Consider the following 22188-nt stretch of genomic DNA (forward strand, 5'->3'; position numbering starts at 1 on the left):
ATTGCTGATTTTTCACTTTCACATCTATAAATACAGCATGTACTGTTTTAATTGTTTACATTTATTAAATTAATTTTAACTTTAAAAGTTTTTTTTGTTATAAATATTTATTTGGGAGTGACAAACATTGTAACAAACAAACACTAAATATAACTAAAGTAGTCAAACAAATAACAAATGTACAAGTGTGTCCAAATGTTAAACAAAGTTTCAGTGCTGGGTCACATCAAAATGAAAGCAACCATTTACCAAAGCAAAGCAAAGAATGTGGTTTTCAAAGTGGTTGGCATTTAAAGGTATTTATTTCTTAACATCACTGAACCAATTCAGTCCAGGTTATTGCAGTTGGAAATTATGTGAGAAAAGCAGAACAATAGTCCTACTGGTGTCTCCTTATAAAAATGAGTCAGATCGATGGACATGTTCTCTTATGTATGCTGGGAATGATGCAACAGTCTTATTCTAATAAACCTTCTGATTTTTCTTAAAATCTGAATTAGAGACAACTTGTGTTTTAGGGGTTAATGGGCCTCTAGCTGCAAATAAGGATTAGATCAGTGTTTCTCAAACCCAGTCCTCAGGACTCCTGACAGAGCAGGTTTTCCAGGTGACAAGGGAAATAATTATACCACCTGTGGATCTGTTACAATGTGTCAGTCAGTAATGAATACACCTGTGCTAAAACAAGGAGATATGGAAAACCTGCACTGTTAGGGGTCCTGAGGACCAGGTTTAAGAAACACTGGATTAGTTGACACCACTTATGACCCAGTTGTGAGCAGTTTGCCTCCCACTTATGTGCATTTGTTTATTTAAATAAAGTTTTGTTATATTACGGAATTCTGTGTGTTCCTTGGGAATCTCTATGTTCTAAATAAATGTATGGTAAATAGTTAACAGAGCGGGAGGCTCCTATTCTTGGCACAGAAGCCAAATCCAGCTGTAGGGCAGTTCCTGTTTTCGTGGGCTGCGTTTAATGCTCATTTTCCCTCCTCAGATTTCATAACACAGGGAAGGAAAGACTGTGTGAGGGTCCATCCCGTGCTCGGTTATGGAGGCCATCGCTAAGCACCGCACTCTCCTGATCTGTGTGGCTGGGTTAGGGGCCACCGTGGCCGTCACCTGGCTGTTTATAGCTAAGAGGAAAAAGAAAAAGCAGCTGAGGAAGGTGGGGGAAGTTTCCCATCTTTTCCTGTATCCTGTAAAGTCGTGCAAAGGAATCCCCCTGGATGTGGCTGAATGTATGGAGTATGGACTGAGGAGTAACCAGCTCAGAGACAGGTACCAAACGTCCCCACATACTGCAATGCTGACAATTAGAGGCTCTGTAATCAAGAGGGGGATGCAGTTTATGAATATTTTAGTTTCATTTGGTTAAAATTGAGGACAAGGGGGTCGGCATTTTTGTTTCTCGTCCCAGGCGCTAAAATGTTTAGTGACGGTTCTGATCCCTCCAAACGGTCCAGATTTCAGCAGAACAGTCCCAAATTCCAGTCTTCAAAAAGGGCGGAGCTTATACGGAAATTAACAAAATTCACCCAAACTTAAAGTTTTGGGATGGATCAGGGGATGGGTGTGCATAAATCTGAGTGGGGCTTAATTTGCACAGTTTTTCATATCTGAATGTTGAGACATATCTAGGATGACATTTTAGAGGTTCACTGCACATGTTCCATATATCAGAAATAATCTGTACTGATGCACTTGAATATCTCATACTTGCCCATGAAATGCTCTGGAGACTTATAAATTTCAGGTAGTTCTCCTAAACTCCCGCGAGCGCAGGCCATCCTTCCGTATCTTGCCCACTTTCTAGTGAAGGGGGCGGGACGCAGGCCTCAGTAATTTGCATAATTTTGTCCCACCCCCTGCAGTGCGATTATGCACTCGCGGCTTTGTGTCACAGGCGCAAGACCAAACTGACATGAATCACCGCACCACGACCCCACCACCATAGTTACCACTTACCTCCCCTCTGGGACTAATTATGGCAATTATGGAATATGTAAAGTCCAGGGATTACTTAGTAAACCTGGATTTTCTATGGTATAAATTTTATTGTGCCAAAACTATATTAGCCAATTTAATTTCCATGTTATGCATATAGTGACCAGTAAAAATATAATCAGTGCAAAATACAATTGTTATCCTGTGTGTTGCCATTTCCTCTTCCTTGAAGAGGTAATATTTAATTATTTTTTATTCCAGTGCATCACAGACATTATTCAAATTAAACAATATTGCTATCACTACTAAAAAGCAGATGCACACATAGTACTTTATAATGGAGACAGTGCTATGATTAATGTGACTGAGTTAAATATGTGTAACTGGGTGGATGGTTGGTACCCTAGAATTAGTGTAAGAAGGATTCCACAGGCCTGGTGGAATGGTAGAGAGGCAAAGGTCCCCCCAATAGTTTTGGAATAAAACAAGGGGCACAGGGCTAAGACTGCATAAACTTGTGTTTATTCTCTTTGCTTGTGGCGTAAGGCAGATAAGTAGCAGTATTGTAAGTAAGTAATACCACGAGACCTTCAATATGCGATATGAGTCAACATGTCACAAAATGAATAACAATTTAGAAATCTTGTTTCAACAATATCAGCAATAATATACCTGTGATTTGCTGGGTATTACATATGCATAATCATATTTCATATATTTTGATATATTTGTGAAAATGGTTTATTATCCCCCCTGAGGCCTCCCAAATATAGAAATGGAGAAAAAAATAGTTTGCAGAGGTGTTTCGATGCTGATATGAGGGAATATAATCACTCACGATACTATGTTGATGGAACATCATACTTGCCAGTTCTCCCGGAATGTCCGGGAGACTTCTGAGTTCCGGGTAGGTCTCCTGGACTCTCTGGAGAGCAGGCAAGTCTCCCGTATCCAGCCCGTCGGGGGTCAAAATAACATAATTTGCGGGGAATTTCGTCATTTTGGCCCCGCCTCCACGACAAAAGTAGCAACCAATTAACCTACCAGTATGGCAAATTAAAGTATACCAAATCCAAAAATGGCGCAACAATGATACAATCAGAAAGCAGCTTGTAGCAAATTCAAAGTAGGTAACACCGAACCATACCAATAACAGAAAAAACAGATAACATAGAACTTGCTGACATGCGCCAACACCAGAAATCAGAGAGAGGGGGTTGACTTTACAATAATTCACCCAAAAATAAATCCTATCGAACAGCACAAAAAGTCTTTCTAGAAGTCTTCAGATAGGTGTCCTGGGTGTGGAAGATGCTTAAGTTCTTCTACAATGATGAAAGTCAGTCCACTAGACACAAAACGATAAAACAGCATGTAGATATCATAGAGTGGAATGTTTTTGGAGTGTGGGAGGAAACCCACGCAAACACGGGGAGAACATAGAAACTCCTCACAGATAAGGACATGGTTGGGAATTGAACTCATGACCCCAGTGCTGTGAGGCAAAAGTGCTAACCACTGAGCCATTGTGCTGCACTGCTCCGGGTGGTCAGGACATTTGCTGGAACTGATCCGTAAGTGCAAGAAACCCAAAATTCTGAGATGTTTATTCGGGTCTTACCAGTGTAATATGTGATTTTTGTCTCTCTTGCACCTTTACTCACATCTTGCCGCCCAAAAGTTTAATGATAGAAAGTAACCTTTTTTTTATGCGGAAAAGCTTCTTCCTAAGGTGCAATCTATATTTCCTTTTATTGAAAATGGGGATATTTACCGACTTTTCATACCATTTCGGCCTTTTCTGATATGTTATGTCTTTTACTGCAACCCACTATTATAGGATATGGTCATTTACTTCAGTGACAGTTGTTTCCCCATTGAAAGTAATGGCACCGCTGACTTCAATAATAATGCTTTCGATAATACTGACATCTTTTTTGAAAATATTGTACCTGTTATAATTTACTAAAGTTCTCAAACAAGAATAGACCTGTGAACATTGGAGTGTTGTAGCAATTGTCTTACTCGTTGTCTCTGAGTATTTTCTTTCCTGACCATAGATAACGGAATGGAACAGGGGTCTCATTGCCTGATAACGGAGGGAGTAATGTTCACCTGTTGGTTCATTGCAGACATTGGCTTGTTGTAAAGGAGGACAAAGTGCACGTTACAGCTCGCCAGGAGCCACGAATGGTGCTGATAACCGTGAACTGTGATAAAGGACACTTAACCCTCACTGCACCGGGAGTGGATAATCTGGACGTCCCTCTGAAACTTCCTAAAGCGAATGCAATTTTTAATTGCAAGTAGGTAACTTAAACGCATGTAATGCCAACTAGTTTTCTGGTTTGTCCACAAGGGACAATAACTTAATAACTGTATAATACATAAAGGGTGACAGTGTGTTTGTAAATATGGTAATAAATGAAAATAACATTTTAAGACATGCATCATTAATGCCATAGAGTGACATACATAATATACCATATATGGCTATCTACCTACCACTTCTATTGAAATGCTCTAAACACTGCTAAACAAACATTCTCCAAATTCTATCATCTCTGCTCTGGCTTTTAACCCCAAACATCTTTTTAACACATTTTAAATCTCTTCTCCATCCTCCCAACCCGAACCCTCCAACTACTATCATTGCCCACGATTTCGCTCCTTACTTCAAGGACAAGATTGATAAGATCCAACTTGAAATGTTTTCCTCTTCCTGGACAAGCAATCGGTTCAATTCCTTCCCAGCACCCTGTGACACCCTCTCTCCATCTGATCTCACAATTGAAGATGATAAATCCTCTCTTCTCTCCCTACACTACTACCTGTCCTCTTGTAACTATACCCTCTCAAATCAGTACATCTGTCTCCTGTACCCATCCCAATTGTAACTAAGGTCTTTAATCTTCCTCTCTGCCTCTCTCTCCTATCATTAAGCTCCCATGTCCCTCCAGGCTTCTAGAGAGACTTGCCTACACTCGCCTCACACACCCTCTATCCTCACATAACCTGTGGATCCTCGTCAGTCAGGCTTTCATTTCCAACCATCCACAATGACTGCGTTACCTAAGGTTGTCAGTGACTTAATCACTGCTAAATATAAAGGCCGTTACTCTCTTCTAATTCTCCTGGATCTCTCATTTGACACTGTTGACCACTCTCTTCTCTTACAAAAGCTACAATCCCTAGGTCTTCAAGGCACTGTCCTATCCTGGCTCTCATCCTACCTATCTAATCGCTCTTTCAATGTTTATTTCTCTGGATCCACCTCCCTTCTGCTGTGCTCATCAGTTGGAGACCACAAGGCTCAATACTAGGACCTCTGCTGTTCTCTATCTACACCACTTCACCGGGAAAACTAATAAGCATATTTGGATTTCAGTGTCATCCCAATTGTAAAGCGCAATGAAATTTGCTGGTTCTATATAAATAAATGTTAATGATGATGATCTCTATGCTGATGATACCCTAAATTTATATATCATCTGATCTCATACCATCTGTGTTGTTTTGCGTTACTGACTGTCTTTCTGCCATCTCTTCTTGGATGTCCTCTCGCCAACTCAAACTCAATCTTTCAAACACAAAGCTTATAATATTCCTACCACCAACAGAAGTTACCTACCTGGCATCTTGATTTCTGTTGATATGACAATAAATCCTACAACACAAGCACGCTGCCTAGGCGTGATCCTATACTCAAAACTATCCTTCTCCAAATCTGATCTTTATCTACAACCTGTTACATATTTCCAGAATTTGGACATCTTTCACACAAGACGCTACAAAAACTTTAATTCATGCACTCGTCATCTCCCGTATTAACTATTGCAATTCCCTTCTTACTGGCCTTCCCCCGAATCAGACTCTCACCCCCTACAATCTATGCAGCAGCTAGATTGATTTTCCTTGCAAATCGTTCTTCCACTGCTGAGCGCCTCCGTCTGTCTTTACATTGGTTGCCTGTTTATTACCAAATCCAATATAAATCACTTCTAAGGCCATCAACAAAATTGCACCAACATACATCTCTTCAATTGTCTCAAAATATCTCCCAACTCGACGCCTCCGTTCTGCAGAAGATCTGCGTCTCTCATCCACTCTCATCACTTCCTCCCATTCCTGGACTGTTTTCAACCTAGAAGTGTTCTCTTTAAAATCCACCTCTTCAAGCAAGCTTATAATATTCCTCAACCACTTTCTTAACCGCACTAGGTTACCCTATTACCACCCTTTACATAGTTCACACAAGACAACAACTCTGACTCTCTAACCAACATTTCTGTGTGACTGAATCATAATGGTGCTAAGAAGTACCATAAGAAGTACTAAGTACTTCTTACCTTTGTACTCTAGCTCAACCGATATGCAATATGTAGCACTTAACCTCATATATCAGACTCCCATTGTCCTATAGATTGTAAGCTTGTGAGCAGGGCCTCTCTGTCTGTCTATATTACCCAGTATTGTTTTATTACTGTGTTTGTTCCCTATTGTAAAGCCCTATGGAATATGCTGGAGCTATATAAATAAATGTTGATGATGGTTGTTTGTACTGTTAATACAGTAATGCATTTAAACAATACTTGCAGCTTCTCTGCTTCCTTCCTCTCATCCTCAAACTTGGAACCTCGGGCAGTGACTGCTCTGCCCTGACCTAGCTCCTCCCACATCCAGCATCCTGTCACTGACATAATCATCCCACAAAACACAACTGTTCAACTCTCCCTTACAAATAAATAAAAATAACTAATAACAAAAGTAAAACAAAACATAATGTTTAAAAAATAAAAATAATAAAATGTTTTAATTTTGATGCAAAACCTGCTATTCATATATTTTCAATAATGCACCCCCTTCTGGGAAATATCAGGACATTAGAATTCACCTTGTAGTTCTGTATATCAGTGTAAAAGCATGCGGTTAAGAATACATATAACTGTTATAATATTATAGAAGAAAGTGAAGACATCTTTCATTTTCTCAGAGTTCATGGGAATCTGGTTCAAGGCCGGGACTGCGGAGACGAAGCGTCTGATTGGATAACCAGCTTCCTGCGGAGCGTCGAGAAGTATCGGTTGGTGCAGTTTGAAGACAAAATGAAGCTCAGGAATCCAAAGAATGAATATCCAACGTACAGTGAGAATGATCAGGTCAGTCAGTGACAGCGATCGGGTTATGTATATTTATTAATATACACATTAATATGTTCTCTAGAATCGCTGCAGGGGAATGCATCATATTCATAGGGTGATGGTGCACAACTATTATAGTCTTATCCTTCTGTGGTAAGTGGGATGTGGCTCCACCATACAACATTATGTACATTATTATTATTATTATTATTATTATTCACCTTTATAGGCACCACGTGAGGTCAGTAGCATCGTACAGAGGTAAACAACAAGACAGTACAGGGTATAACAGTACAATACAGAAAACAAATAACACTACAACTCTCAGCACAGTTACTGGGGTACAAGGGGTATATTCAGCGCAGGCTGAAACCTGTGCCCATTATCGTGGGGGCAATTAACAGGTTTAGAGCCCCTGAAAGAGGTGCACAGACAATGGAGGAGAGGAGACAATGGACAGAGTGCACAGGGAGGAGGTGCGCTGTGTAGCTGGTGAGCAACGGTTATAGGTAATGAGAACAGGAGGGGAGAGGGCCCTGATCACCAGAGCTTACACTCTAAAGGGAAAGGAGCAGACATACGGCTGGCATATGGGGGTGAGCCAATGTAAGGGGATCTGAGGGCAAGTAGTAAGAGTGGGGAGATGGAGGATGAGAGTGAGTGAGGTACAATACATGGTAAAATGGTTATGTGGAGGGCTGGTAGGCTTTTATTAACAGGTGGGTTTTAAATGACCATTTGAAGCTGTACAGCCTAGGGCATAGTCTGATAGAATGAGGCAGAACGTTACAGTGGTGGGGGGCAGCAGGGGAGAGATCTTGGAGAAGGATGGGAGATGTGATTAGCAGAGCGGAGGAAAGGCGATGGTCTTTGGTCGATCGGAGAGGGCAGGAGTGGGTATGTATGGAGATGAGGTTGGAGATGTTGGAAGCAGCAGAGTTGGAGAGGGCTTTGCATGTGAGTGTGAGGAGATTGATGAGGATTCTGTAGAGGACGGGGAGCCAGTGTAAGGTTTGGCAGAGAGGTGGAGCGGCGAGAGGAAGATAAGCCTAGCTGCAGCAATAAGTGTAATATACATCAGATGAACCTTGTCGTAGGACAAGTATGAAAATATATACTGCAGTTTTTATGAAGCATTTCTTATTTTATAAATATCATCCTATTGAGAACACTACAGTATATATAGGTATGCTTGCACTTGTCTAGTAGTCATTAATATTGAACTACAAATTGTTGTTTATTAAGCTGTTACAAATGTGCAGATCGTGTACCTAACGATTGCACAGTGCTTGTCTGCAAAATCAATGTGATCCCAATCTGATTGGATTTGACTGGTTAGAATAGACGTAAATTGTGACGTACAGACTGGATAATCTCAGAATGGCGGGCTGTGGGCCTGTCACGTGGATCCAGTTACAGTCCTAGTTTTTACACCAGTGATTCCTGACACTCTATTTATCCAAGTATTGTCCGTAGCCGGCAGTGTGTGTGTAATCATCAGTAACCATTCTGGGCCCAATTCATGACGTTTGAGTAAAATACTTCTTTATTTGTCCTTAATGTTAGTGCCCTTGTTTAACTAACAAAAAAAGCTGCTTGAGAAATTCTTAAAGAGGAACTAGTGGTTTTCTGAAATTGACAGAATTTATATAATAGAATTATATTCTGGTTCTGGGAGTGCAATAATGACATTACCTCACAGCACTGGGGTCATGAGTTCGATTCCCGACAATGGCTTTATCTGTGTGGAGTTTGTATGCTCTCCCCGTGTTTGCGTGGGTTTCCTCCGGTTTCCTCCCACATTCCAAAAACATACTGGTAGGTTAATTGGCTGCTATCAAATTGCTCTTAGTCTCTGTCTGTCTGTCTGTGTGTGTGTTAGGGAATTTAGATTGTAAGCTCCAATGGGGCAGGGACTGATGTGAGTGAGTTCTCTGTACAGTGCTGCGGAATTAGTAGCACTATATAGATACCTGCGGGAGTAGACTTAAGCAGATGTTCCTGTAGGTAGCTGTTACCAGACAGAATTTGTTCTCCGAAAGCTCCATTCTGGTTAGTGACTGTGATAATGAGATGAATCAAAGACTCGCTGTGAGTTTAGTCTGAGGGCAAAACTGAGGTGAACATTGAAAATTCTTAACAAGATAGAAGCTTTAATATTTGTCACAATGTAAGTGACCCCCGTTTGTTATGACTATTAACATTACATAACATTATTATTAATATTATTATAAAAACATTATTAACATTTAATTTTGGAGATAAGGTCAACTTCAATTGTAGACAATACATTGCTGTTACCACATTGTCCCCTAGGTGGCGTATCCTGATCTCAGCCCCCTTCTCCTGCTCTCTGAAGCCTCGGTGGACAATCTAAACGCAAAACTAGAGAAGAAAGTCACAGTCCGAAATTTCCGTCCTAATATTGTGATTTCTGGATGTGATGCCTTTGCTGAGGTAAAAGTATTTGGTTTTACCTGCTTATTTGCTATGTTGAACTTAATACTTTGGGCTAGATTTACTAAGCTGCGGGTTTGAAAAAGTGGGGATGTTGCCTATAGCAACCAATCAGATTCTAGCTGTCGTTTTGTAGAATGTACTAAATAAATGAAAGCTAGAATCTGGTTGCTATAGGCAACATCTCCACTTTTTCAAACCCGCAGCTTAGTAAATCTAGCCCTTTGTGTTTAAGAGGCAGGGCTCTGAAAAGAAGACGGTCGAGGGATGTTAACAATTATATTATAGTATAAAAGAAAGTATGCACTTGCAAAGGCAATAGATGCCAAAGAATATAGTGGGATAACCCTTAAAATTGTGTTTCGGAGCAAATTTCCTTAATTTCAATGGACCCATTCATTTCAATTGAATTTCTACATGTAGAACACATGATGGATGCACCATTGAAATTAATGTGGCATAGACATTACGTGGAAAACGTGCATCAAACATTTTTTTGTTTCCTATCTTGGTTTCAGTGGTTTTGAAATAATCTCAGGTATCCAGCTCACTAAAGCTCTTTAATTTTCTATGTATTCTCCTGCCAAGTGTACAGCACTTTTTACATCTGAATAACTCTGCAGACCTTATGGGGGGAATTCAATTCTGCCGCAACTAATGTGGCGCTAAATATATTACCGTTAATATGGTAATTTTAACCCTGCTTTCTGTTCCCGGCTCCCTGAGCTGCGAGCAAAACCCAGGTTTAAAGATGACCGTATTAACGGTAATTATGCACACTATTACCATGATATCGGTAGTAGTGCACAGACCACGTTACTTTTTACAGTAAGGCGGCCAATTGAATTTCCCCCTATGTTGGAGTCATCTTTCGAATCCCTTGTAGATAAGTTTGCGCTTGTGTTTTGATCATTGCCCTCTAGCGCCCTCTAGCGATAAAATAAAGAATGTTTACATCTCGGCATTTGAAAAGCTTGAATGGCTCATTAAACTATTTATGACCAATTAATAGTCAAGGGAAGGGAATAGTTACCAGAACACACATCTTATCAGAACATCATAAAGAGGCTTCTCCATGTAAATACCTAGCGCCGACGATAACCACTTACATGTATGGGGTAAAGCAAAAAAACCCAAACAAAAACCTATGGCTGGCGGAAAACGCAATAGAGCTTTGTCGCCTTTTGATCAATTCATTTTTGTGCATAATGTCCTCTAAATGAATGCACGCATTTCGCTATACTGGACACAAGCTATACAGAGCAAAACAGAAAAATATTACAGCTAAATCAAATGGAATTAAAACAAATTGTAAAATGCTTCTGTTTTTTGTTGAGATTTGGATTGTACATCAGCAAGAAATTCGTTTAGAAACATTACATGTTATCAGTGACACATTTCTCTTTTAAATTGCTGTCATTTTAATTCATTTAGGTTTTTTTCAACACTATGTTTGGCCCAATTTTTATAGGATATCACCCATAGCCGTGCTGGTACCTATAGAAAAATAATATTGCTGACTAATGTTGGTAGTGTGTATTTATAGGATGATGGTTTAGGTTATCTATATATCCTGACAGTTTACATACATAAACGTTTGTTTTTATTTTGGGTTTCTTTCTTCCTAATATCTAGGACACCTGGGAGGAAATCCAAATCGGCAGTTCTGTGACCCTGAAACGCGTCATGCCCTGTCCAAGGTCTGTAACGTACTAATTCGGAAAGCCACAGCATGTATGACTCCATTCATTGACTCCTGCTGAATTTTGTCTGATTTCTGCAGATGTATATTGACCACCGTGGATCCTGACACCGGAATCATTGATATGAAGGAGCCGCTGAATACGATGCGCAGGTTGGTTACTGCCTTATCATGAAAAAATTGCCGCAATGTATTCTCAATCCATCCAATGTATACACATTATGTACTCGTAGCAACCAACGTTAGAGAAAATACCTGGCACAAGAATTGTCTATGGATCCGATCTGCCCAACCATGTCCATTTTGTACTGAGGCCATGCCCCCATATAGCTAACCTCTGCCCCTTGTGGCCACCCTGAATCTGATTGGGATTACTTTGCACCCTGTTGGGGTTTTACAGATGGTTCGGTCTCATCGTCGGTAACCTGTCGCTCCTCACCACTCCTACTGGTGCTGCTTGCCCAGCCACCCACTCCTTGTATGTTTCAACTGTGCACTATTGTGGTGCCCCCAGTGGTTGGGCAATAGGTGCTGCCTGCTTCTTCCCTGACATCCGAAACCGCTGGCGTCTGGGTGGTGTTTGTAACTGCGACAGCACCTCCTAAGCTTGTGATGGCGGCTGGTTCCTCCTGGCCGCTTACTTAGGATCACGACTGCTGGGTACCAAACAGATTGTTGACTCGTGAAACTGGTTTCAACTAGAGATGTTCACTGTCCCCGTGTTTTGGATCTGGGTTAACTTCGTGTTTTGGCAAAACAGCCTTCACATGTTTTGGTTTTGGATCCCTATATTTTTCTAAAATCCCTATTTTAAAATCACATAATTTGGCTCTTTTTTTTTGTTTTGTTCCTACTATATTATCAACCTCAATAACATTACTTTCCAGTAATTTTTTGTCAAGTGACAAGAACACTGCTTCCCCTCCAGTTTCTGTATGAGCAATGGCACTGGAGACTGGAGAGTGACAAGAACACTGCTACCCCTCCTGTTTCTGTATGAGCAATGGCACTGGAGACTGGAGCGTGACAAGAACACTGCTACCCCTCCTGTTTCTGTATGAGCAATGGCACTGAGCAATGTCACTGGAGACTGGAGAGTGACAAGAACACTGCTACCCTTGTTTCTGTGAGCAATGGCGCTGGATGTCTTGAGGAGGGAGGTACTTATTGAATCCAAAACCCACGAGATCAGACAACGCAACAATGATGTTTTGCCTCGATTCAGATCTGAGGACGAGCGGAAGTGCCGAGCCGGCTCGTGAGCCTACTCGGATCCCCTAAGTTCGGGTGGGTTCGGTTTTCAGAAAACCGAGCCTGAGCATCTCTAGTTTCAATGCAGGACAGCTGTGGGATGGATTAGAGTGTCAGCTCTTATCTGTAAATCACAGCAATACAGCAGGTAAAGTCGTCTCGCAGGTGCAGAGTAGGATCTCTGATGGCAGTAATATTTATTGCTCAGAAATGACTTTTAAAAGAGCTGTTTCACAAACCAATACTGAAAGCTGATTATTTTTTTTGGCTGCTTATTGCAGCAATAGAAAATCAGTTATCCTTGTAATTTAACAAAAGAATACTGGCCAGTTTTAACAAGATGTAGAAAATATTTACTAATTAATGTATATGTTTGTGCTAATAGCACTGAGGGGCAATAGCAAGGCAAATACGCTAATGACCATTTAACAACTATTCTCATATTCATTAACAGTAAAACGTAGTTTGCAGTTTGACCACGAAATACAACTTTTTTCTGCTCTAAACTCTGTGTTAGATGTATGTACCACTATATTTATTCACATATATACCATAACAGACATCCTAGATGTGGGACTTACAATCATATACACAGTACATATTCATTTATTTCTAACCACTTACACACAGATTCTGCTATACATTCATGCAGAGCAAATAGATACTCATTCACATAACACATCACAAGGGCAAAAGTACTACAGTTCTCACCATTAAAATGTACTGGTCACCACATAAACCATATGCTCTACATGTATCTAAGTACAAACACACAGTATCACTATATGTATATCTCAGTACAGTATTATGCACAAGTACTGACTACAAATCCGATTATCATGCACACTGGGAGCACAGATCATGCTGGCTGTGGGTAATGGAGACCCGACCACAGTAGTATCCTTTTAAAATAAGGACTGCTGGGAGGTATATATACACACATGCACAAATGACAAACGCTTGTAATAATATATAGAAGCCACATTGTTTGGAAGAGTGGTTGCTCTGCAGTGCCATCTCATGGTCATAAGTGGCAGTTACGCCCTTTTTCCGGTATTATTTAGTCTTACAGGCTATTTATCACCTACACACAGTGGAGGCAGCCATTTTGTGGGTTAAACCAAAATTCATGAAAAGGCAACCTATCGCTTCACTGAGAGCTAGTGAAATCATGAGGCACAAAGTACCGCCATGCTGTCACTAAAGTAAACTGATAGGTTGAATATTGCTTCAACCTACAAAATGGCTGCCTCCACTGTGTAATAATCAATTATGGTAACAGCATGTCCGCTTCTTGGTATATTAATGGCAAAATAGCCAATCCTCTTACGTGAGGAACATTTTATAGAAAAATAAATTATCTTAATGTAACTTTAAAACATACACATGTGACATTAGTAATAATGCTGGACGTTGCTTGAATGCTTCAGACCCAGCACCTTGTCTGTCACTAACAACCTTGTATCTTCTCGCAGCTATCGCCTGTGTGACACTGCGGATAAGGACGTGTATAAATTGTCTCCCCTGTTCGGGCAATTTGTAAGGATACTGAAGAAGGGAACCCTTAAAGTTGGAGACCCCGTTTACCATGTAACATGCTAAATGGTCTGACTATGGAAACCAACCGCCAATAAGATTGCAAATATGGAATTTATTAAAACATATAATGGTATGCTTAGAACAGATAAACTGCAATCCAAAACTGCCAATCAGAAAATGGCTTCAATCGGTCTCGCTACACTAAGCTATTAATCTGTGGGTGACATTATATCATTACTCTGTATAAATCCCCATGTATCTGAAGCATTTTTGAGCATTTAATTGAATGGGATTATTCTTGTTGATAATATGTGCCTTTAACCATGATAGGTGGTAAAGTTCCATAAACCTATAAAAACAATTATAAGCTGCACCGTGTTTTAAATGCACGTGGTGCCAACTTGTATTTTAAGGGTCAATGGGACTGTAACTACCAATAAGGATTATCTGACAGCACTTATGAGCCAGCTTTGAGCAGTTTGCATTCAATTTATATTTGTTTCAATAAAGATTTGTAAATTTTGGATTGTGTGTGTGTTCCCTGTGAAGCTTCCTGTGCTAAAGAAATGTATGAGGAATATATAGTGTCAGACGCCTGTCCCTGAGACAGAAGCCAAATACAGCTGCAGGGCAGAATTGTTCTCTTTTTTTCATAACCCAGACTGTGTTCAATTCCCGACCCTGGCCTTATCTGTGTGGAGTTTGTATGTTCTCCCTGTGTTTGCGTGGGTTTCCTCCGGGTGCTCTGGTTTCCTCCCACACTCCAAAAACATACTAGTAGGTTAATTGGCTGCTATTAAATTGCCCTTAGTCTCTTTCGGTCTGTGTTTGTGTGTATGTTCGGGAATTTAGATAATAAGCTTCAATGGGGCAGGGACTGATGTGAATGAGTTCTCTGTACAGCGCTGCGGCATTAGTGGTGCTATATAAATAAATTATGAATCTGTGCGCTGATGAATTAGGAGACAGGTCTGCTGTCCTCTACTACACAAGAGGCTGCAGGATACGTCCAATACCTATGTGGATTATAAAGTCGCATAAGAGCACACAGAAACAAAAAATTAAATGAATGTCACCTGTTAATAAAATAGTCATTAGTGAAAAAAACAGTTTAAAAAATGTGTTTGTTTTTTTTAATCATTTCTTTTGTTCCATAATTTTTTTTTTATTAGGATGTTAATGTTCAGTGAACATAAAATATTTTTTTACAGTTGCTCCTGATTACAAGCACATGTTATAGCAGGCACAGCCGTCATCAGGACTTAGACCAGCCCTGTAGCTGAAGAATTTTCCAACCAATGTGTTGTCTACAACCATTTCACTAACGATTTAAGGTCCGATTGCTCGGGCGATACATACGTAATCACTGACACAATAGTCACTCATTCATTCTGATTAAAACCTTGTTATAACTATCCACAAGTCATAACAAAATTTCGTTCGCTTCTGTGACTCTGAAACAAAATATTTAGTCTCAAAAGAAAGTGACAAATTATTCCATCTACAGCACTCTCTACATTTAGTCACCAAAACTGCACATTTCTGGTGTAGGCTGAAAAAGAGCCTGACTCTGTAAACTCTATTGAGATGAGGGCAGCATACAGGGGCGGATCTATAAAAATGCTGTACCCGGGGCGATTAAGGGGGGGGGGGGGCGATTTAGGCGGGGGGGGGGGGGGGCGATTTAGGCCCCACCCCTTTCTAACATCTTAGGCTGCCGATGGCTGCACACTATGTGCAGGTCCGTCCAGCCGTGACAGGCAGGGACAGTGTGCTGCCCGGCTGCTCTGATTGTGTTTTAAACACAGTCAGAGCAGCCGGGCAGCACACTGTCCCTGCCTGTCACGGCTGGACGGACCTGCACATACTGTGCAGCCGTCGGCAGCAAGTGTCTGCTAGGGGGGGCGATCGCCCCCCCCCCCCCCCCCCTGGATCCGCCACTGGCAGCATACACACTGCATGATCAGAAGAGGATTGTAACAACATTATTAAAAGGTACGACCAACCAAAAGTAACGCCAATCAGCACTTTGGAACAACTTTCGACCGTTGTGTAATTCTACACACTAACGAGACATCTGACCGACCGCTCCTATTTCGGTTGATTGGCACGATAATTAGAGAAACCCATCCCCTAACATTGCAGCCTGCTGCAGATAAGAGAAAGAGAATGGCGGATATATTTAGGTATAAACACTTTGGTTATTTCAGATATGTTATTCAGCATTAAGCTTTAAATACTGTGTTCAACATAACACAGCATTTTATATGTAATAATGGGAGAGACGGACTTTACTTCCTTTAAACTGGATTGATTTAGCACAGGTCTCCTCGTCCAATCACAGGCAAATTTTGGTGTGATCACATGTCAAACCCATCATCATTATCATCATCATTTATTTATATAGCGCCAATATATTCCGTAGCGCTTTACAATTGGGACAGACATAGTAAACTAATAAACAAACTGGGTAAAACAGACAAAGAGGTGAGAACAGACAACACCCATTTTCCTGCAGGAAAATCAGGAATAATCCACAAACAACAAACGGCTAACGCTCTGATTTGTTGAACAATGATTTTTATTTCAAACTTGTGCGATTTGTAGCAATTTCAATTGATTTATAAAATGTGATTTCACTAGCAATAATTTAAAACTCTCTAAGCTTCTCCCATATTTTTTTCAATGACCCATTAATTCCAATGGTGTTTCCAGCATGTACGCTATGTGAAGAAATCCCATAAAAATAAATGGGAAAAGCTCAGAAGTGCTGGGGAGCAAATCCCAAGCAGACAGTATTACCAAAACTTTTCCCATTCATTTCAATGGACCCATTCATTTCAATGGGATTTCTACATGTAGCCGACACACTGGAAATACCATTGAAATGAATGTGCATTAGAAATTAATTTTAAAAGTTATGTATGTTCATCAAACATTTTTTCCCCTCTTGCTGATTTTGAATAATCTCGAGTGTCTGAAACTGGTGAAACCTTTTTAGTAGTTCCCACAGCGATTTAATAAAACGCTTTGTGATATCTGGAAGTTTTTTTTTGTGAGGTTTGGGAAAACTACTGATTTACAGGTCGATTTTTCCTTTAGTAGATTTTGTGATTAGAAAATTGACCTGTAAATCATAGATTTCACTGCTATTGTTTTTTGCTTAACAAATTTTGTCACTATCTTTGCAAACTGCAAAAATTACTCACTACTTTTATTTACAGCTTGTTAAGCTTTCAATTTTTTGATGTCCTTTTATCTCCTGCCAAGTATAAAGGACTTTTTACATCATCACTGGAGACATTGTATTGGAGTTATATTTGGAACCCCATGTAGATAACACAATATAGCGTTTGTGCTTTGATCGTTGCTCTCTAGTGCCATCTAGTGATGAAATAAAAGAACATTTACATATGAGTATTTGAAAAGCTTGAATGGATCATTAACCCGAGGAAGATCATCATCATCATCATTTATTTATATAGCGCCACTAATTCCGCAGCGCTGTAAAGAGAACTCATTCACATCAGTCCCTGCCCCATTGGAGCTTACAGTCTAAATTCCCTAATATAGACACACACACTCACACACAAACACACACAGACAGAAAGGGAGAGACGAGGATGCTGATTTTGTTTGTTTGTTTTAGAACAAATGATAGTTCCTTTTCTGGGGGACGCAGTGGGGGCTCTGTGAGAGACTGATCTAACAGCCAGGTACCACTTATTATGGTTCCTGACTGTTACACAGAGATAATAAGGTGCACACAAGCAATGCACGGTGGGATGTACAGTCAGTGGCGGTTCAATGGGGGGAAGGGGGATAATCACCCCCACCCCAGCAGAAGTGGGCTGTCAGCGGTCACACACTATATAGATGAACCTGTTGGCTGAGAGGCAGACAGAGAATCCTGCCTGGCCGCTCTGATTGTCTTTAAAACACAGGGACGTCTGTATAGCGTGTGTCCACCCCTGCACAGAGTTACGTCTTGTTGTGCTCAGGAAATACATTCAGCAGTAGAAAAATCAATACAGGAGTAATAGTTAATCATTTCAGTGGACTAAGAGCACTATTTACCTAATTCATGTTTATCTCAGTGAAAAGTTAAGTCATGTGAATAACATTGATTACCCCGTTACAATGGTACCTGTCAAGGGGTGGGATATTTTAGGCAGCAAATGATCGGTCAGTTCTTGAAGTTGATGTGTTGGATGCAGGAAAAATGGATAAGTGTAAGGATCTGAGCGTCAAGGGCCAAATTGTGATGGCGACTGGGTCAGAGCATATTCAAAATGACAGGTCTTATGGGGTGTTCTCTGTATGCAGTGGTTAGTATCTACCAAAAGTGGTCCAAGGAAGGACAACTCATGAACCAGTGACGGGGTCAGGGACGCCCAAGGCTGATTAACGCATGTGTAGAGAGAAGATTAACCTGTCTGGTTCAATCCCACAGAAGAGGTAAACAAATTATTCACAAATTGCTGAAAAAATTAATGCTATATGATAGAAAAGTGCTTTCTGGTCTGTGGGCTGTCAAACAACAACATTAAAAGAATCCTGCTTGTCTGAGCTTTAAAAGCAAAACAAATCCTAATTATTCAGTGTACATTACTGGTCACGAAACAGAATCACCCCAGACCCCAGGTGATTTCTTTCATAATTAACCAATTCTTTAGAAACTCTCGCTCTGATATTTCCCGTTGTACATTTAGTGCATATACCGCAACATTTTGTTTTTCTTTCCTCCCAATATCTAAGATATGTGAGAAGAAACCCAAATCGGCAGTGATCTGACTCTGAAACGCGTCATGCCTTGTCCAAGGACCGTGTCATACTAACTCACAGCATATATCACTTTTTATTCATTGACTCCTGTTGAATTGTGTCTGTTTTCTGTAGATGTATATTGATCACTTGGGATCCTGACACCGGAATCATTAATATAAAGGAGCCGCTGGATACACTCATCATCATCATCATTTATTTATATAGCGCTACTAATTCCGCAGCGCTGTACAGAGAACTCATTCACTTCAGTCCCTGTCTCATCAGAGCTTACAGTCTAAATTTCCTAATACACACACAGACAGAGAGACAGACTAGGGTCAATTTGATAGCAGCCAATTAACCTACCAGTATGTTTTTGGAGTGTGGGAGGAAACTGAAGCACTCTGAGGAAACCCACACAAACACGGGGAGAACATACAAACTCCCCACAGATAAGGCCATGGTCGGGAATTAAACTCATGACCCCAGTGCTGTGAGGCAGAAGTGCTAACCACTGAGCCACCGTGCTGCACAGGTTTTGTTACTACAGATCCCTGCTGAAAAAAGGGGGAATTTTAGCGATCATTACCTCCGTGTCTTGCCGTGGGAAAACTGGCACATTATATTCTCAATCCGTGTATAGTATACACATGATATAGCCTCCAACATAATAGAGAAAATAAAACGTGGGTCAAAAATTGTACATGGTTCCGATCTGCCCAACCATGTACACAATTTACTGACGTCATGCCCACAAAAATGCTAAATTCTGTCCTTTCTGGCCAACCTGAATCTGGACGTGGGGCAGAATGGGCTTACTTTACCACTGCTTATAGATTGTTTAGGGTTTCTTTTGCCATTAGTAATCTGCCGTTACTGAGTACTCCTACTGGTGCAAGTTGTAACTGAGTTGGCGATAACAGAACCGATATTGTGGTGGTACAAGTACCGTCAGGATTCTTGGCACGCAAAAGGCATGGGGAAGTCTTTTCCCCTGATATCAGTGGCAATATATGTTTTCATCCATTGATACATCTGATTCTCAGGGGCAAGCGCAGGATTTGTAGAGGGGGGTTTCCACACCACGCCACCAGTGGGCGTGACCAGCATGCATGGGGCGTGGCTATAATTTTAGCCAGTGCTTAGCTGCTCTCCAACTCTTCCTATCCCCATAATATACATGGGCAATGCTGCGTGTGCTACTGTTAGGTGGACGCAGCTCTCCCTTTTCAAGCAGAGCTGTGTGAAGCGGGAGCAAGGTCCAGCCACCTCAATTATACAGGCTTGGAGGGGGATTTCCAGGCACGAGGAAACCCCCCCTCAGTTTGCCTATGCCTCTTAATCTTTAAATTTCCTGTCCAAACTAACGTCTATGATTACTGCTCCAGGGTGTAACCACATCCTGGGACAGCCGTCTCCCAGCTGCCTCTACAGGACTCCAGTGTGGTTCTTTACATCATGGAATTCTCAGATGCACTTGGCGCTGAGGATCCCACATCCCTGAACTTTTGATGCCCTCCCTTCCCAAATTGGGCAAGTTTCAAGACCCAGATTGAACCTCCCCCCCTCCTCTCTTAGCCTATCAGCGAAGGGTGCTCTGAAGACCCTTGACTCTTATGGGGCCTTCTGGCTGCAGAGCTCGGGGACAGAGGGGCCCTCACTCTTTACAGGAAGGCTTGAAGTTTCCTGCACCCTCTTGCACATTTTACATCCTTTTTTGTACTATGGGCACAAAAGAACTAATAATGGACTTTCAATTAAAAACAAACTAATAAGTATGGCAGCTCTTAGTTTTGTTGATAGCAAAATACCCAATCCCCTAATGCATTGTAGAAAAATACATTTAAAAAAAGATAATCTGAGGTTTATTTTAGTTTTGCAGTGCGACCTGGAAACAAATTGTGACACCAGTATTATTAGTAATATTGACGCACGTTGCTTTAATGATTCAGATGCAGAACTTTGGCTGTTGCTAACAATGTTGTATCTTCTTGCAGCTATCGCCCTTGTGACACTGGGGATAAGGACGTGTATAAATCAGCTCCGCTGTTTGGGCAATCTTAAAAGGATATTGAAGAAGGGAACCCATAAAGCTGAAGACCCCACAGAACATGCTGAATGCTGAGAATATCCGCCCATCAAACCAACCACCAATCAGATGGTAAAAATGTAAATATGGAATTATATATAAAAAGAAAAAGAAAAAACAACAACAATTTAGTTTGCGTACCACAGATAGACTGTAATCCCAAAGAACCAATCAGATAATAGCTTATATCTGTCTGATCACCCTAGACTTTTAATATGATATCTGATTGGTTGAATATTGTTGATCACAGGAGCCAATTTTTTAAAAACTATTGGGGTTGCTCGTTATTCCACCCTACCCCTAAGACTGGAAAATGACACAGATATTGGTGGCATTCAAGGCGTTTATGTCATTGATGATTATGTAACAATTTTGCCTAAATTACATTGAACTCTTACTTAAAGTGCTCAGTTAGGACTGTTCTTAACAGTGTAATCATTTGTAATCTGCATAAACATATAAAAATACTTATAAGCTGCAGCACATTTTAAATGCATCCGGCACCATGCAGACATTCTCTGGCTAGAACCAAAATTCTTGCAGCCTAGTTACCAGGAACCAGTAACCTCACCGAAGCACAAACTGACCGGCTGCATTCTCCTAAATGTTGCTTAAAAATGGTGGCGTCTACTTTTTGATAAGCTGCCTTCTTATGAATATTGGTTATGCCCACGGACGCTGCACAACAAAATCTACTGTGGGGAGCAGTTTGGTGGGGATGTAGTTGAAAAGTCAGTTGAAATGTTGACACTATAATGTCGACAGTTATAATGTCAACATGTAAAATGTGGACAGGGTTGTAAAGTCGACATTCAAAATGTCAACATAAATAAACAGATGTAAGCAGTAAAAATGGCAACTCGAACATGTAAAAAATAAAACGGAGTGTCCCCCTGCCAAACAGCTTAACTAACCCTAGTGCTGCCAGCCTAGGCTGGTACTAGCAAAATCAGAAGGGAAAAAAGTGTGGGGTCCCCCTTCCGATTTTAGTATTACCAGCGCTAGGCTTTGCCAGCCGTCTGTTGGTGGCACTATAGCTTGCAGTACGACAAGCATGCAAGCACCAATATATCCATGGCTGCCAGGACATGCTAACTCTTGGGGAACCACAAGTGCCAGAGTGCCCTACTGGGACCTCTAGTGCACCAAGGAATTATTTAAATAAAAATAATTGAAATTAAAAACACCCCAAAACATCCCTCATTCACCTCATTTCTCACCTAGATCCAGGCTCTTCATCTGTAATAAATCCAGGGATCCTCGCCTTGACAAAATAAAAACCCCTCATACGCAAC

At 40.8% G+C, this 22188-nt stretch overlaps 1 protein-coding gene across 1 annotated transcript; it reads left to right on the top strand.

Annotated features, from left to right (window-relative positions):
* Positions 1-915: 915 nt before the first annotated feature.
* Positions 916-14561, top strand: MTARC2 (mitochondrial amidoxime reducing component 2). Its single transcript, XM_075204283.1, has 7 exons — positions 916-1281; positions 4080-4253; positions 6941-7106; positions 9405-9545; positions 11181-11245; positions 11329-11400; positions 13974-14561. The coding sequence occupies exons 1-7, from the start codon at positions 1052-1054 to the stop codon at positions 14098-14100; spliced, it is 975 nt and encodes a 324-aa protein (XP_075060384.1). The 5' UTR covers positions 916-1051; the 3' UTR covers positions 14101-14561.
* Positions 14562-22188: the final 7627 nt, after the last annotated feature.

Source organism: Mixophyes fleayi, chromosome 3, assembly GCF_038048845.1.
Source record: "Mixophyes fleayi isolate aMixFle1 chromosome 3, aMixFle1.hap1, whole genome shotgun sequence".
Classification (NCBI taxonomy): Eukaryota; Metazoa; Chordata; class Amphibia; order Anura; family Limnodynastidae; genus Mixophyes; species Mixophyes fleayi.

Coding starts and splice junctions, on each gene's coding strand:
- MTARC2 (XM_075204283.1), top strand. CDS start 1,052: ATGGAGGCCATCGCTAAGCACCGCACTCTCCTGATCTGTGTGGCTGGG. Junction 4,254..6,940: donor AATGCAATTTTTAATTGCAA/GTAGGTAACTTA, acceptor TCATTTTCTCAG/AGTTCATGGGAATCTGGTTC. Junction 11,246..11,328: donor CGCGTCATGCCCTGTCCAAG/GTCTGTAACGTA, acceptor TGATTTCTGCAG/ATGTATATTGACCACCGTGG.